The 16,948-nt window shown below is 49.3% G+C and overlaps 6 protein-coding genes; 3 read left to right on the top strand and 3 right to left on the bottom strand.

Annotated features, from left to right (window-relative positions):
- Window positions 1-3,526: 3,526 nt before the first annotated feature.
- Window positions 3,527-4,531, top strand: RCC_10118 (probable class II aldolase/adducin domain protein; the record flags this gene model as incomplete). XM_023775349.1 has 3 exons in its annotated part: window positions 3,527-3,663; window positions 3,720-4,266; window positions 4,319-4,531. The coding sequence occupies 3 exons, from the start codon at window positions 3,527-3,529 to the stop codon at window positions 4,529-4,531; spliced, it is 897 nt and encodes a 298-aa protein (XP_023631117.1).
- Window positions 4,532-5,196: 665 nt separating this feature from the next.
- On the top strand, window positions 5,197-6,371 carry RCC_10117 (uncharacterized protein; the record flags this gene model as incomplete). XM_023775348.1 has 2 exons in its annotated part: window positions 5,197-5,373; window positions 5,430-6,371. The coding sequence occupies 2 exons, from the start codon at window positions 5,197-5,199 to the stop codon at window positions 6,369-6,371; spliced, it is 1,119 nt and encodes a 372-aa protein (XP_023631116.1).
- A 140-nt stretch (window positions 6,372-6,511) lies between these two features.
- Window positions 6,512-9,064, bottom strand: RCC_10116 (uncharacterized protein; the record flags this gene model as incomplete). XM_023775347.1 has 9 exons in its annotated part: window positions 6,512-6,965; window positions 7,022-7,248; window positions 7,312-7,719; window positions 7,774-7,809; window positions 7,863-8,161; window positions 8,212-8,642; window positions 8,697-8,818; window positions 8,902-8,925; window positions 8,981-9,064. The coding sequence occupies 9 exons, from the start codon at window positions 9,062-9,064 to the stop codon at window positions 6,512-6,514; spliced, it is 2,085 nt and encodes a 694-aa protein (XP_023631115.1).
- Window positions 9,065-9,508: 444 nt separating this feature from the next.
- Window positions 9,509-14,256, top strand: RCC_10115 (probable pleiotropic drug resistance proteins (PDR1-15), ABC superfamily; the record flags this gene model as incomplete). XM_023775346.1 has 6 exons in its annotated part: window positions 9,509-11,350; window positions 11,405-12,130; window positions 12,181-13,122; window positions 13,184-13,417; window positions 13,506-13,719; window positions 13,805-14,256. The coding sequence occupies 6 exons, from the start codon at window positions 9,509-9,511 to the stop codon at window positions 14,254-14,256; spliced, it is 4,410 nt and encodes a 1,469-aa protein (XP_023631114.1).
- Window positions 14,257-15,142: 886 nt separating this feature from the next.
- Window positions 15,143-15,567, bottom strand: RCC_10114 (uncharacterized protein; the record flags this gene model as incomplete). XM_023775345.1 has 2 exons in its annotated part: window positions 15,143-15,175; window positions 15,235-15,567. The coding sequence occupies 2 exons, from the start codon at window positions 15,565-15,567 to the stop codon at window positions 15,143-15,145; spliced, it is 366 nt and encodes a 121-aa protein (XP_023631113.1).
- A 644-nt stretch (window positions 15,568-16,211) lies between these two features.
- On the bottom strand, window positions 16,212-16,792 carry RCC_10113 (uncharacterized protein; the record flags this gene model as incomplete). XM_023775344.1 has 2 exons in its annotated part: window positions 16,212-16,704; window positions 16,758-16,792. 2 exons carry the CDS (start codon window positions 16,790-16,792, stop codon window positions 16,212-16,214), a joined length of 528 nt encoding a protein of 175 aa, XP_023631112.1.
- Window positions 16,793-16,948: the final 156 nt, after the last annotated feature.

Raw genomic sequence — 16,948 nt, 5'->3', positions numbered from 1 at the left:
ATGACTAGAGAGGAGGGCAGGATACTTGTGACCCTTTAGTCTTCCAAGCAAGCAAGGTTACATATTTCAATCCGAGTCTAATTACGCTTATAGCTTCTGGACCTTGGTCATCCAGAATGCGTCACAATCTTGGAACAGCGCAGAGGCGTCTGTGGACGTTTTAGCTTTGGCCTCGATGTCGTATGTGGTAATCTGTCTCATCATCTCCGACTGTAAGGCTAGCTAGAGCTTTCAGATATMTCCTCAAGGTTCGAAAATTTCGATTAGTATGATACCACTTCTGGCCGTCTTTGTAGAAATGATAAGTCATAATGCTTCGAGAAGAAACGACTACTCTCGGTAGAGAAGGTAAGTTTGCATCTATCATGCCATACGGGCTATTTTTGTGAGTCCAACGATCGACAAATGACGTTTTCCGTGGTGGTAGAAAGAGTGTGGATGTAGCGTTCGTGGATTTGGAAGAGAAATGAAGAAAGTTTTGAAAGAAGGACGCGAAGATTAACATGAACTGAGATCGGAACCTGAAGAGTAGAGAGCGAGCTTTTTCGCCAGTTCGACGGAGCAAACCAGAGGTTGTGAGAGAGCACATGCTTCTACTATCTCGGGAGATCTATGATGTTCCAATTTTGTTTGTTCAGTTAGTCCTACGCGTTGTCGACTCTGGCTTCGAGCTGAACGCCCTTCGATCAGGCAAACGAGCGGATAAATGGATACATGGCGGAATGAACCACACTTCGTTTACAACGATTGATGTTTCAGATGCATGCAGAGATACCTGAGACACTTTTGCTGGTGGTTGCCCCGTGGGCCGATTCATTCACTCGACATTTTCGCCCCTTCCAAAAAAGGGGGCGTCACTAAATCAACCATGTCTTGAGCTGTGTGCGTACTATACTGCAAAAGACAATATGAATGCTTGAAAGCTAAAAAGGATGCAGCCGAAGCTGAAGATGCTCTGGGAATCGAACCCACTGCGAATTTGTTAGGATTAATCTTTGGGCAATTACTGTAGATGCTAACTTAGTCACGGCCTCCTGCGCTTGTGAATCATTGCCGGGAAACAAAAAGTATCCTTTCCAAACGAAAAAAGATATCTCTCCGTCTGGAGTCGCTAAAAAAGAATCAACAAGGTCTCCCGCTCTTGTTAATCGACTAGGGCAATAATATCTCAGCCCCGCTCTTACATGCTATCCGTGAAGCGTACTTGACCTGTGCAAAAAGTCTCCATTCCAAAAGAATAGCTTCCCCGTCTGGGAATCGACAAAAAAGGATGAATGCATGACGCTCTCCATCTGGGAATCGAACCCAGGTCTCCCGCGCTTGTTAAACGCCTTGGCATTTTTTGACAAGCGGAAACGAGAAGGGGGTCAGTACGATGATGTAGAAGGTGAGGTGTGGTGTGGAACTCACTCATGACCACTAGACCAATGAAGAAGGTGCCTGGTTGTACAGACATTGGTACGATGTGCGATGAGTAAGCAAGAGTTGAACTCCTTTATGATCCCTTCCACCCGGCACCCAGCTACTTCATGCCTGCTACATCTATTAAGATGGGCCCGTAGTTTCCCGTAGTAGGCGTAGGAAGTTGTAAATTATATCTATCGCGCCCCTTTTCGCCTAAAACTACGACGACTAGACATATTAAAGATTAGAATATACTAATCGAAAGCGTAGCCTATTTGCCTGTTTCCTACTCCTCGATTATATAAGTTGAGGGGAAGCCTCGCATAGTAGGCCTCTAGACTCCCTACGCTTATGTCTATAACATACATACGCTTGGAGAATTTGATGCATCGCGAGTCCCCCATTCAAGGCGCTCCTCTCGTCCATTCGTTTATACACTTGCGTGCGGCCGGTTTGGCGGCGCCTCTGTCTTTGTAGATTTCGATTCATAAACGCCAGCAAGATCTTGCCGTTCATGTTCAACAAATCTCCCTTCCCTTTATCCCTAACCAAACATTCTTACAATCTCAATTCGTGCCGCTGGCATTCCAGCATCGGGTGTAGTTTTGATAGAATGGGCGTTGAAGGATGCACGTTGTTCAGTACGGTCCAAGCGTGGTGCGAAGAGGGCGCAGCGAGAGAAATGAGCAGCATCAAATCCCGGACATGCTACTACTGTTCCTCTTCCCAAGCCATGCGAGGAGGCTAATTGTTGGAGTTGTATCGAAAGTTGCACTTCGTGCAACGGTAAAAGATTGTTGTTCCTTCGTCTGCGCTGCGCAGCTGTGCCTCGGTAAAGACCATCTCCTCGTTGGAACACTTGGGGCAGGTTTCGCGTATCCTAGTCCCTACCTCCCTCCATTCCTTGTGGARCCTGTTGGGTGTGTGTTCGCAGTCTTCGTTGCAATGCGGACGGAAATTCCTCGGGTCGGGAGTGCGTTACCTGCCTTGCCGGCCATTTGTCTAAATTATGGTAAGCAGCTACGATGGGAGAGGGAGGAATTCCGGACTGTCGTTACGCGCTCCGCACAAGTCGCAAGCGATGTATCTTTTGCTGCAGAGTAGTAGGACGATCGAGGAGATTACCGCAGTCGGTGCAGAAGCACAACGAGCCAACCAAAGCCATCTTGGAGTGGATCAGTTGAGTTATGGGGGAAGAGAGGGGAGGAGAAGACTAAATAAAGCAAGCAAGCGTAACGAAAAGAAACGAAACGTAGGTAAGGTTATACGTGTTTTGGAGTAAATAGTCCTATCGGACCTCCGCTCTCCGGCTTTATCTCGAATCTAGCTAATTATACTATATACTCTATAATACTATAACTATATACTTAAATTACGCTACGAATAGCTTAAAATTACCGTAAGATACTATACAAGTTACCTACTTCCAAGTTAGAGAAGCTAGTCTACTATCTAAAGGAGACCAACTAAAGGCTAGTTCGTATTACGGACGACCTTAAAATTAGTCGAAGAACTATTATATAGATACGTACTAATTTAGACCTATTCGGAACGCCTTATACTAACTTTTAATTCCGACCTCCGTATCTAGCTTACTACCGTATAACTTAGCTATCAAGTAAATCCATTCAACCACAACCGTTTAACGAAAGAACACATGGGTAGTCGTCTTCTTGGATGTCATCCAATTTTACCTTGGCGTGGGTACTCCGCTCCTCACCAAGATTGACCATGTGACTTCCTCGTCATTCTCGAAAAGCTGCCGAGAACCAAAGTGGCGATAAGAGACCAACAACATGTATACATGACGCTCTGTCCTAGCTAAAAGCAGCAAGATCTTTTCCTGTCGAGAAGAATGCGGTTCCGCAAGCTGCCAGGTTTCGACAACGCGTTGCTACCTTGGCTTCAAAGCTTGGGGATTTGCTGATCCGAACTCAATTTTCAGCAAGAGTACTGCAAGAACGAAGCGAATAGTGAGAGCACAGTTGTTGATCAATATCCGGCGATGCGGTCCTGGGCTCTGGACCACGGATCCGATCTGACCCCTTCCATCATGGCATGACAGTCAAGTTCCGCCTCGAGAGCTCCCCAAGACATACGCACACACGTACACACAGCAACAATGGCACCCCAATCCGGAAATGAGATTTCGGCCAAGACCTCCGATGGTCGCATGGTCCCAGTGAACGATGGAATCGTGCCGCTGGAGCCAGGTATTCGGAAGAGCATCGCAGAGAACGCAATGCCCAAGTTTCCAGGGTACTTTATCCCCTCGTCCTCTCAACCCATACAGATTCTCACCAAACTCCTTGTAGACCTCCGACATTCGAGGACAAGTTCAAAGAGCGCGAGTATTTGAAAGGTAGACTTGCCGCAGCATGGCGTATCTTTGGCAAGTTCGGATTTGACGAGGGCGTCGCTGGTCATATCACCCTCCGAGACCCAGTCGATCCGGATTGCTTCTGGGTAAATCCCTTCGGGGTGGCGTTTTCTCTTATGAAGAAATCCGACCTGATCCTTGTTAACCACGCCGGCGAGGTTTTCGACGGCGGAGAGTGCCGGCTACTTAATACCGCCGCGTTTATGATCCACTCGGCAATCCACGCTGCTCGGCCAGATGTTATTTGTGCGGCGCACAGCCACTCCATCTACGGACGGACGTGGTGCTCGTTAGGACGGGAGATCGATACCCTTACCCAAGACTCGTGCGCGTTCTATAACGACCACGTAGTCTTTGACAGTTTCAACGGCGTAGTGCTTGCCGAGAAGGAGGGAAAGGACATTGCTCAGTGTCTGGGAAATAAAAAGGCCGGGCTACTACAAAATCATGGGCTACTTACCGTTGGTAAAAGCGTTGAAGAGGTGATCGAGACTCCGACGCAGGACAGTTTACGGACGCTGACAACTTTGGCAGACCATCTTCTGGTTCGTGTCGCTGGAAAAATGCTGCCAGTCGCAATTAATGGCCGAAGCAGCGGCATTACCAGGCGAGAGACCCATCAAGATTGGTGATGAGGAGGCTGCTTACACTTACCGTACGGTCGGCAGCACACTCGCGGGCTGGTTCAGCGGGAAACCGCTGTTCGATTTCATTCACCGGGAGACCAATGGCGATTATCTACAATAGACGGCATCTGAGAAGGGCCTTTAGCTCRAACCGACGAGCAGTATCATGAAAGCGGTTGCTGAGATTCGAATTACATGTTCGTCTGCATTCATTACACGCCTGGCATGTGCCTCGTTTCGATATGCCCACAAAAGCTGCTCCAAGACACCCTTGACGGCTGTGCAACAGTCTATCAGAAGTGGCTCCAAGTTGTGAGCTAGGGGCGAAATCGGCGTCGAGATGCACACGGCAGTCGCTTTCCTGCGGGATGGAAGGGAAGATGCCCCAGATGCTGATTGCTCTCATGGCAGCCAATTGAGAGGCGATGTCTTCCATGCGGAACCGCAACTCGCCAAGCTTCCATCAAGCAGCGGAACCGCAACCTTTCAAAGACAAATACGTGTCGATCATTACTACAACCACAGCATGATCGTCGACGCCATCCCCGCCAACTCATGGCGGGCCCCGCATCCAGGTCGTCGAGATCGTCGTCGTGAACCACAGAATACGCTCGTTCACGGCCAATATAGTGGCACTAGGCGAACCTCAGTCGTCTGCGGCGTCGACAAAGTAACGTTTATACAAGTAGACGACGACCCCGGTCCGAGATCTCCCTACACCATCAWCGGTTGTGGGAATGTGACTGCAACAAACTCTTACAACACCACATCCTCCACCCGCCCACAATGTTCGCCTTCACTGCGCTGTTGCCGTTCTCGGCTCTGATCGTACGCCATGTCCTGGCTGCTCCATTGTTAGAAGATCGCGCCATAAGTGACCGCTTCACGCTGTACGACCTGCCCACCCCATTGCAAGCTCCCTGCGATTTGGAAGTCGGCCCAGACAATGCTCTCTGGGGCCAGGTATGCTCTTTTACCTTGTGTTCCTCGATCCGGATCTTGACGCGTACATCTCACAGAGCATGCTGAAGAACATCATCTTCCGCATCGACCCTACTACCGGCCACATCGACGAATATCCCATACCTTTCACCACGCCCCTATCACCTACCATCATCCCACTTCCGGGAATTCTCAAAGACATTACGGATCGCACGGTCTTGAGCTGTGCAATCAGACATGGCGCAGATGGTAATCTCTACGCCGCGAACGGTCTACGGAACCAACTCGTCCGCATTAATCCCACCACAAAGAAAATGGACATCTTCCAAGATCCGAACGCCAACCTACTTGGAAACCTACAACCATTCAACGACTTGTATAGCGCCAAGGACGGCATGTACGTAACGGCAACAAGCGGGAATACCTTTGCAATCTTTTCCTACGAAACCGAGACTTTTACGACCTATAACATTCCCACACCGGCGTCCTTCCCACTCGGATTAATCGTCGCTTCCAACGAGAAAGTCTACCTCGCGGAATTCGTCGCGAATAAGATCCTCGTCTTTGACCCTAAGACCAAGTCCATAGACGAATTCCCTCTCCCGGAGCCCGCTCAATTTCCTACCGTCGTTCGCGCCGAATGTGACGGCTACGTCTACTTTGCCCTATTCACCGGCAATGGTATCGGTCGCATTAACATGGAAACCAATAAAATCGACCTCTACCATACCAATCAGACCGCTCTTATCGGAGCTGAGAATACCATTGATTCCAAAGGTGGTGTGTGGTATAGCGCATTCACAGGAAATGTCTTGTCGCGACTTAACACCCACACCCTCGAGTTCGACTACGTAACCCTTCCTGTCGGCTTGGGTAAGGAAGGTTTCACGGGCCTTCTCGGTGGGCTTCAACCGGCTGTTGACGTCGCTGTGAACTATGGCCCGGGAGATGCGGTTTGGTTTACCTCCTACACCACCAACCAAGTGGGACGGTATGATCTCAAGGGCCTCTACAACTGATCTACATTCACAAGTGATCCACGGCCACTGATCTTGTCGGAGATTGCCAACGATGTAAGACGCCATCAATACCGCAATTCAGGCATGAAAGATGATGCATCCATGGATAGATAGATACTCATGACAATGACTCCATACATCTAGAGTATATTAGTGCCAAAGAGGAACAGGTCGTCTTCCTTGAGCTGATCAAGCATCTGCTGGTAATCCCGAAACCAAGCCTCGTTGTACGCAGGATCGAGAAAGTCTCGAGTAGTAGTAGCAACACGAGCAGGATTTGAGACATCTTGATCGCCTGATGGTGGTAGGGCTTGGCCGGTGTTAGCTTCCAGAAGTATAGTATCCCCTGATCGAGTGGATTTTCCGGATTCGTCGCTCCTGCTTTGTGTTCGACGAAGTTCAATGATACGACTGGCGATTTCGTGAAGCGTCAAGAATCTATCGTGAAGCCTTTGGATTGTTGGAGAATTGCACCTCGTAGGTTCGAAGGAAGCTACAAAGCTCTGCAAGCGTTGGAGGTCATCCAAGTCGACCGTTTCAATGGCGTTGCAAAAGATGACGATTACAGGGATGAATGGTGTGTAGAGGATGGCCCTTGAAGTGAAGTCAGTCAAGAATGGAAGACGTCGAAAGTAATGGAGTGTACTTACCAATTCACATACTCCTCTAAAGCGGCAACGTCCAAGCTGGCCATGTACTGCACGTGACATTGCAGGGCTGATCTCGCTGTTTCGGTGCATCGCCTATCAAACGTGAAGCCGTCCAGGGGTGTCAAGCTGCGATAGACCAGCGTAGTCAGAGACAGTAATGCGACCTCGTCTCCTTGAAGAACGGCACTCTCGCGCACTTGCGACCCAACACTCTGCAGCAATTCGATCTGTCTCGCTGTTAGATTTTGACAGAACCTTGAACAAGCTGGGCATCCCCCCGAACAGCATACCCGACTTTTGGTGAGAAGGTCTTGAAGAACGGAAAGTTCTTCTACGAGTTCGAAAACTCGTGCCTCGCATTCATGCGGCGCTACTGCCAAAGATGCAGCACTGTACAATCGTTCGTACACTTTCCCCTGAATCCGTGCAACGGCTATCGACAATACAAAGTATTGTACGACACCTGCAAGATCCGACTGCGGATCCGAGGTGAATGTTGTAGCAACGTCGATGTCGCAATCATTCAGATTGGAAACCCTGCCCAGACGGAGGGAGAGTCCCTTGTCCATAATGTAAACCCACCAAAATATCGACATTTTCTGTTGAGCGACTCGCCCATCATCTGATTTCATGGTGGAGCACCGATGAAAACCGAGAGATTGACAAATCTCGGATGCCTTGCTGATCAGCGTCCATGCCTGTGAGCGTTAGCAAGCCAAACAACTTGTTCAATCTATACGAGGACAACTCACAAGAGCGGGCTTCATACTTGTTATTGCATGAAGTGCCTGTGAAGGTCAACAAATGAGGTTCTCAGTGGATGGAATGGATGTACACCCACACCGAGAAACATGGCATACGCGGTTTCCTTTGTAGCAGGCATGTGGAATGGGAGGCTGGCCAGGGTCGTCTCCAACGCCATTCGGCAGAGATGTCCATTGATATGATAAATCTCCCTCTGCGAGCTCTCACGCGGGGTACCACCATCTGCCAATAAAAGCCACATCAGGTGCGAAGTTGCAATGATAAGCTGTGAATGACTGTACGTTGGTGCAAAATAAACATCCACGCAGTGTTGGGTGAGCGCTTCTATGGTGATACTTTTGTTGAACCAAGAGCAGAGAGAGTAGCGAGGGGATTCTATGTGTTCGTTAGTGCTTATACCGCCATGCCCGTTAGTTTATTCGTACCTCTCTCGGCCTTGAGCAATGCAGCTACAATTGTAAAGGGCGGCAATTCAGTGCGTGGCGGTGGTGGAGGCGCAAGAGTAGCATCATCGAACCAAGCATCCTGCGGCTCATGCTTTGGTTTGAGAGACGAAATGAGCTGAGTCAAAGCAGCGCGCGTCTCGTTACAATCCACAGGGGGCTCCGCAGAGCGAGTCTGGTTGATTGTCTTCTCAACCAGTTCGTTGACGGAGCGAGAATGTGCCAACATAGATGACTCTCCCTCGAATGTGGGTTCTAGCTCTCGAGACCAGCTTGTGGGTGTGCCAACACTTGGAGACATGGCGACTGTACCTTGTGGAGAAGTTGCGGCATGATGTCGCGCCTTGCTCTGCTCCGCCAGTAAACTCACGAGCTGGTCAAGACGCTCTTCCATCTGGTCGATCTTCTTCTCACTACCCGATTTTATTAGCTATTGGTGATGATACTACAACACTGTCATGACTGACTATTGTGCGGATACTAGTAATTTCTGCCTCTTTTCACGAGGTTTCATCACCCGTTGGCGAGTGCAATCCTTCTTCTTCGCTGAAATGCAGGGCTGACATGGATCTTGCCCATCACACCTCACCTACACCATGACATCAACTTTGTTGATCTTGATCTTGATCTTGATCTTGATCTTGATCTTGATGAAAGTCGAAATGCACCCACCTTTCTCACGCGACAATGGTCGCACTGCGAAGGAGTCAACAAAGCCTGGAAGATGTAGGGATAACAAGGTACGACCGACTGCAAAGCTAGGTCTGAGCCCTTGGCCGGGTGAGGGTGCAGTCGCTTGTGCCTCCTCAATCTCCATTTCAAGGGGCGAGCTCATCATCAGGGGTTGTCAGTCAATGTGATGGTGAGAAGGACACTTCTCGAAGATGACGGGACCTGGGAACTGCAGGATTGGATGGAAGACTGAGCGAAGGAGCGACCATTTGGCGGCGCTTCGGGATCCCGAGAGTCCGAAGCCAAGCCCCTGACCCCAGACCGCTCGGAGCGCCGAGATAAACAAGTTCAAAGACACATCACTTCGCCTGTGTCCTGTGAATGTAGACATTGATGTTACCTCCTGCATTAAGACTAGAGATGGGTCCACTTGTCGGAGCCTCCGCAGGTCCSCAGTGCCCAGAGCACAGCCTTTTGCAGCATTGGCAAGACGCATATAACAACAATGTACCGATGGAATTCCCATGCACCTATCCAAGCAATTTCGTTACTTCAAGGCCCTCTTTACTGCGACTGTATGTGCTACTGACACGGCATTCGACTCGATATGGTACCCACTACAGAGCTGGATGTGACGAACGAGAGCCATGCTACTAGCTCTTCAACAAGCCTGAAGGCTGCCGAGGAGAAGGGTTCAAAGGCCTTGGAGGAGATTGAGCGTGAACAGGAGGTTATCAACTTGGCCCGCAAACTGACTTCGCAATCTGGTACCACCTATACACACGCACCATTCTGGTCACAGTCAGGTGGCCCTTTGGACCCCCATAGCGAATCCTTCCAAGCTCGAGAATGGGCCAAAGCATTCTATCATGCTCGGCATATCGCCAATGGTAGCTTACCTGCAAGAGCCGCTGGTGTCGCTTTTCGAAACCTTTCCGTTGGAGGCGTTGGAACTCCCAGTGATTTCCAGAGCAGTGTGGGAAATGCCGTGCTGAAGATTCCATCAGCATTTGGAAGAGGCCAGAGCGAAATCGCCATCCTCCATGACTTCGCTGGACTGGTTCTGCCAGGCGAACAGTTATGTGTACTTGGACCGCCCGGAAGTGGATGCACAACCTTGCTGCGAACCATCGCCGGCGAGACGCAAGGGGTCTCCATCGATTCCGCCTCGGAAATCAACTACCACGGCATCAGCGCCGCTCAGATGACAACGGCGTATAGAGGTGAAGCAATCTACACGGCCGAAGTCGACAACCATTTCCCGGAGCTCACTGTCGCAGACACACTCTACTTTGCGGCTAGGGCTCGAACTCCGCAGCAAATCCCTGGAGGCATATCGCCGGACTTGTATGCATCTCACCTTCGTGATGTCATGATGGCCATGCTCGGTATCAGTCATACTTGTCACACACGTGTCGGTAACGACTTTGTCCGAGGAGTGAGCGGCGGCGAACGAAAGCGGGTCACCATCGCAGAGGCAGCATTGTCATATGCGCCCCTTCAATGCTGGGATAACAGTACCCGCGGCCTGGACTCAGCCAACGCTATCGAGTTTTGCCGCACGCTTCGCACTCAGTGTGATGTTTTTGGAACCACTGCTTGTGTTGCGCTGTATCWATCTCCAGAGGCCGCGTTCCAGCTTTTCGATAAAGTCACGGTCCTGTATGAAGGGGAGCAGATCTACTTTGGGCGAATCGATACCGCCAAGCAATACTTTGAATCACTGGGCTTTGAGTGTGCAGACGGTCAGACGACTCCCGACTTCCTCACCAGCATGACGAGTGCAGCAGAACGTCGTGTACGTGCTGGGTGGGAGGATACAACTCCCAGAACAGCGCAGGAATTCGCTCAACATTGGCGGAATAGCCAAGAGAGGCGTCAGCTGCTGGAAGACATTGCCGATTACTGGAAGCAACATCCTTTCCAAGGTACCGACGCTCAAGCATTTGCAACTGCACGAAAGGCCGAAAAGTCCCCTCTTCAACGAAGAAGATCACCATTCACGCTGTCTTACTGGGGCCAGGTCAAACTCTGCATGTGGAGAGAACTGAAAAAGTTGCAAAACAATCCCTTCATCCTGATCACCATGTTCATCACCAACTTCTTCGAGTCGTTGATCTTGGCGAGCGTTTTCTACAATCTGTCTTCGACGACATCTTCCTTTTACTCTCGTGGAGCCGTCATCTTCATCACAGTCCTCGTAAACGGCTTTGGAAGTTTCACCGAGATCATGTCCCTTTACGCCAAACGAAAGATTGTCGAGAAACACAATCGATATGCGCTGTATCATCCAAGCGCAGAGTCTCTGGCCTCGATCATTGTCGACTTGCCCAATAAAATGATGAACTCTGTGGCTATCAACATGACCTTGTATTTCATGGCCAATCTAAGACGCGAGCCGGGACCCTTCTTTTTCTTTCTCCTGCTCTCGTTTACTATGACTTTGGCCGTGAGTTCCAGATGGCGAACCTATAATGCTTGCAGATTACTTACACTTCTCTAGATGAGTGCCTTCTTTCGTCTCTTCGCGTCGATGACCAAAACTATAGCCCAGGCTCTTGCTCCTGCGTCTGTGGTACTTCTTATGCTGGTGCTATACTCGGGATTTGTGCTACCAATCGACTATATGCGAGGCTGGATCTCTTGGATTCGCTGGTTAAATCCAATCGCCTACGGCTTCGAGTCCTGTATGATTAACGAGTTCGATGGGAGAGTGTTCCCCTGCGCGACGTTTGTTCCATCAGGACCCTCCTACATGAATGTCACGCCCAGCCAGCGAGTTTGCATCGAAAAGGGATCCATTCCTGGGAATTCCACGGTCAGCGGAGCCGCATACATTAAAACGGCCTTTACCTACGATCCAAGCCACAAGTGGCGAAACTTTGCCATCATTCTCGGCATGACGATAGCACTCTACGCTCTACAACTTTGGATGTCGGAGGTCGTTGCTTCTGAACGCTCCAAAGGAGAAGTGCTCGTCTTCCGGCGTGGGAAAATTCCAACAAGTCATCAGACGTCCACCGCCATCGATGAGGAGAAGGGCAAGCTCAGTCGACCTGTATCATCAAGTCAAGGCGACACTCCAAATCTCTCTCAGATGATCGAGAAACAATCTTCCATCTTCCACTGGGAGGATTTGTGCTATCGAGTATCTATCAAAGGCGAGGAGCGGTCTATCCTGGATCACGTAGACGGGTGGATCAAGCCCGGTACTTTGACAGCTTTGATGGTAAGCACCACATGGACTAGTCGTTACATATCACTAATCGTATATATCAGGGAGTCAGCGGTGCGGGAAAGACGTCTCTCCTGGATGTTCTTGCCAGCAGAACCACAATGGGGGTCATTAGTGGCAGCATGCTTGTTGACGGTCGCGAGCGTGATGGATCTTTTCAGAGAAAGACTGGGTATGTTCAACAACAAGACTTGCATCTCGCTACCAGCACCGTTCGTGAGGCATTACAATTCAGTGCGCTCTTGAGACAATCGGCGGAGTACTCCCATCAAGAAAAGCTACAATACGTCGAACACGTTATTGACCTGCTTGACATGACCCTATATGCAGAAGCCATTGTGGGAACTCCTGGAGAGGGCCTGAATGTCGAGCAGCGGAAACGCCTGACGATTGGAGTGGAGTTAGCTGCAAGACCAAAGCTCCTCCTGTTTCTAGACGAACCAACTTCTGGCCTTGATAGCCAGACATCCTGGACGATCTGCGACATTATGGAGAAACTCACGAAGAATGGACAAGCGGTTCTTTGCACAATCCATCAACCATCAGCTATGTTATTCCAAAGATTTGATCGACTCTTGCTTCTAGCTAAAGGGGGTAGAACCGTTTACTTTGGTGAGATTGGAAAGAATTCAAAGACATTACTTGATTATTTCCAGAGCCATGGAGGTCCGGCATGCCCAGCGGGAATGAACCCAGCCGAACATATGCTCGAGGTTATTGGAGCAGCACCAGGAGCACGAAGTGAGATCGACTGGCCTGCGACTTGGAGAGCCAGTTTCGAGCACCAGGCTGTGAAGGAACAAATCGCCAACTTTCGAGCTCTGGCAACTCAGACTTCGAGTGCGGTCGACTCTGACACCTCCAGCTATCAACCATATGCTGCTCCTATAACTACTCAGCTGATACAGGTCGGAATCCGCGTGTTCCAGCAGTATTGGCGAACCCCATCTTACATTTTCGCCAAAGCAGTCTTGTGCATCTTCAACGTCAGTACACACTACCATCAGCCTCACAATACAACRTCAGCTAACAAACAGTACTTGCCAGGCTCTTTTCATTGGATTCTCCTTTTTCAACGAATCAAACAGCATTCAAGGTCTACAAAATCAAATGCTTGGCGTCTTCGTCTTCCTCTTCGTCTTCATCATGCTGGTCACCCACACTCTACCTACATTCGTAGAACAGAGGACCATGTTTGAAGCTCGGGAACGGCAATCCAGAACATATGCATGGCAGGCATTTGTCATTTCAAACATTATCGTTGAATTGAGCTGGAATACGGTCCGTTTCATCCTCCTCCTATTCACAACAAACCACTCTTGTTACCGACCAGACAAAAAGCTGACTGAATGAATGAATGAATATCCAGATCATGGCAATATTCTCATTCTTCGTGTGGTACTATCCCATCGGCCTATACCGCAACGCAACCTTCACAAACACCGTCACCTCAAGAGGTCTCCTCACCTTTCTAATTCTCGAAACGGGATTTCTTTTCGCAAGCAGTTTCGGCCATATGCTCATCGCAGGAATCGAATCCGAGGAAATCGCATCCGCAATCGCTACTTTATTGGGTATCATGTGTAAGTTAATAAATTCCATACCCCCCCAAAAATTCCATCGTCGTCATCTTGTGACTTTTTTTCGCTGATTTGTAACTTCCTCCAGTGTACGCATTCTGCGGTATCCTCTCCGGACCAGACGCTCTACCTCGTTTCTGGATTTTCATGTACAGAATCAATCCATTCACCTATCTCGTCTCGAGTTTACTTTCCGCAACATTAGGCGCCGCACCGGTTCAATGTGTTGAAGATGAATTTCAACGATTCTTTGCTCCTGAGAATCAGACTTGTGGGGAGTACCTCCGGGAATATATTTCTACTGCTGGCGGGTACGTGAGAAATCCTGGAGGTTTTTCCGGGAAGGAGGAGGAGATGATGTGTGAGTATTGTCGGATGGATAATACGAGTGATTTTTTGGGGGGTTCTGGGATTGTTTATGAGGAGAGGTGGAGGGATTGGGGGATTTTTTGTGGGTTTGTTGGTTTTAATTGTTGTGTGGCTGTGGTTTTTTATTGGATTTTTAGAGTGCCTAAGGGGAAGAAGGTGGTGAAGAGATGATTTTGATTGGGGCGGGAAGATGTGGAGTGGACGTGATGGATTTGGATGGTGGTAAGGGCGATGGAATTTTGTGTTCTGCTGCTTGGAATACATGATTTTAAAACTAGAGCAATAGAGAATAAATCAGCATGACAGCGAGCTATGTACAAGAATAAGCATTTGTGGTGGCTTCACTTGATGAGGATCGAGAAAAGAAAGTAAAGACAGCACGGTGAACATCAATAAATCTCACATAAGACCCACAGCTTCACATCGTCTGGTCGGTAGAGCATTGTTGGCTACGTGCGTATTCGCAGAAGTGAGTGCTCCTATGGATCCGCCGTTAAAGGTTCAGCGGCAGCTTCGCAAGCCGCCGCAAGAGAAGACGTCTATTTGGACGTTACCATTGACGCGATGCAGCGATATCGACTTGAATGAGTTCGAGCAGGAAGCGAATAGTCTCAACGAGAGAATCATGGAACGGAGTTGGAACATTAAAGTCGATATTTTGAGGGCAAGTAACTATCATTACCTGGTTTCCACGTACATCTAGTATGGTTTTCATAGTTGCATGAGCCCCGAAGAACTTCCCGAGGATTGGTTCTACAGGAGCTATGAATGAATGAATGATTTATGCCGGGAATTGAATGTCGAAATAGACTTACAAGGTCATTGGCCTCATACCGAACGGGTAATATGAGCTTTCTTCTTCAACGATAGACGCCCCTAGATAGAGTTTCTCGGCAGTCTGGCGAGCACGTTTACTGATGGTGAGGTTTCTGTTACATTCAGAAGCAGAGGCTATATTAAGGGAATAGTCATAAAATCGGTGCAGGTCAGTGCAAATGATGTTTCCGGGGAGCCTCATCTGAACGGCTCGGGCGTCGTGTGACTAGCTACCTACCTACTACACATTGATCTCGTTCAGCTTGAACAAAACCTAATGAACATAGTCAGTAGATGCGCTTCAGCGGTCAAGTGAGTTAGAGGTCCACGTACCCTCTCAATAAACTTGACTCCTACAAAGACGCCATCGACATCTTCATCATCGCCAATCTCCTCAAAGTCCTCGCTATCGGCATCCAAGCAGGTAAGACAACTTAGGACCACTTCGGTATACACATTTCCAAGCGCGGCCGGTAATCTGCTCTTCGCAAGTTCAACAAGATGATGTTTCATCGAGATTGGAGTAGCTTGACACAGATCGCTTGAAGTCAACCCCAGGACGTCTCCGGGACCTAGGACAACATCGCCGTCGCCGTACTTGACAAAGGAGCTCCATAGTCCGATCTCCAGCAGGCATACTCCCAGACTGTAGATGTCATGTTGCATGCTGTACCTTTCCTCTAGATGTGCACCTTGTCTATTTGGATGTTTGTAGATGTTTTGCTCCCAATTCTCAGAACCGCGGAGGTACGTTCTGCCGTCTTCACTACGGACTTGCTCGAAGCCTATGAGGTGGAAACTACCAATGTTGGATGAGGTTGCACTCTCAAAGCTTATGAGGTTCTCCGGACGGATACTTTTGTGGACGAAATCGAGAGTGTGTACAAAGTTGACTGATGATGCTAGCCGTTTTRCGATATTGACGCGGTCTGTCAAAGAGTGGTGTTGCTGGGGTGATGAGATTTTTCCGTAGTGTACGTGGTTTGTGAGTGGAAGGTGTTTCGAAAATCATCTCGAATGATGTGATACGACCATTGCTCTTAGGAGGCCATTTGACCACTCCAAGGCACTTTAGCATCCCGAAAGTAGCTGGATCTACCGCGCGCAACTTGCTTGCTAAGCGGCGGATATCCTTTGTCATGATGCCTGCGTATGCGTAACTTGGGCATGGAATCGAGTCGACGAGGTATGGGGTACTCGAGTCCGAGCGGGAAGCCAGTGTAGCTTTTGAGTACGAGATCCTTGAAGTTTTCGTCCCTTCGAGGCCATCTGAAGGGAGGAAAACATGAGTATCTTCACCATCACCTTTACTAAGGACGCTCCGGACCTTTCTTGCTGATCGCAGCACAGCAGTTTGCCTCCCGAGAAGCACCCGGGTCCTTTCTTTGTAGCTCAGCATCGATGATGGGGCTCGCAATCTTCATCATCAGATAAAACGTTGGATCGTACAACGTTTGCCATTGGACAAGGTCGTCGATGACCGAGTCAAGACACGGCTTGACAAAGAGGTATTTCATGCGTTTGATCTTCAGCTTTTGGTCAGGAGTGGCTGTAGCTCGGGTTTGCTTGCCAATCAGTCCTTGGATGCGGTGTTCCGCCGACTCTACTTTGCTTTGTAGACGCTTCAGGGTGCTGAGTTGGATTGTTCGATGATCTTTGGAGAGCCCGATCCAAGCGCGCTTTGCGAAGTCAAGTTGGGCTTGCGTCCGTACCCAGTGCGATTGAATCTTTGCGACCCGGTCCTCAATCTCACTTCTTGCGTCTTTTAGCGTGATGACGAGGGCGACCAACCTGTCTCCCTCACTAGTTTTGCTATGTGGTTAGCGAGTATGTGAATGTGTATATCGGATCTATACCTGAGCACTGCCAGAACGACACCTGCAATGTCCATCTTGTGGTGGGGACTGGTGTCAGCTGGGGGTGAATGGAGGTATACTCAAATGGCCTTGCAGCAGTGAAGAGCGAAAAGAAAGGAGACTGGGGAAAAATAAAAAGGACAGATTCATGCCCTACGATGAGACACATGGCATGACCAGTGCCATGCCGA

The sequence above is a fragment of the Ramularia collo-cygni genome (genome assembly GCF_900074925.1).
Source record: "Ramularia collo-cygni strain URUG2 genome assembly, contig: RCC_scaffold21, whole genome shotgun sequence".
Taxonomy (NCBI): Eukaryota; Fungi; Ascomycota; class Dothideomycetes; order Mycosphaerellales; family Mycosphaerellaceae; genus Ramularia; species Ramularia collo-cygni.
This window is presented reverse-complemented; position numbering and strand designations above follow the sequence as displayed.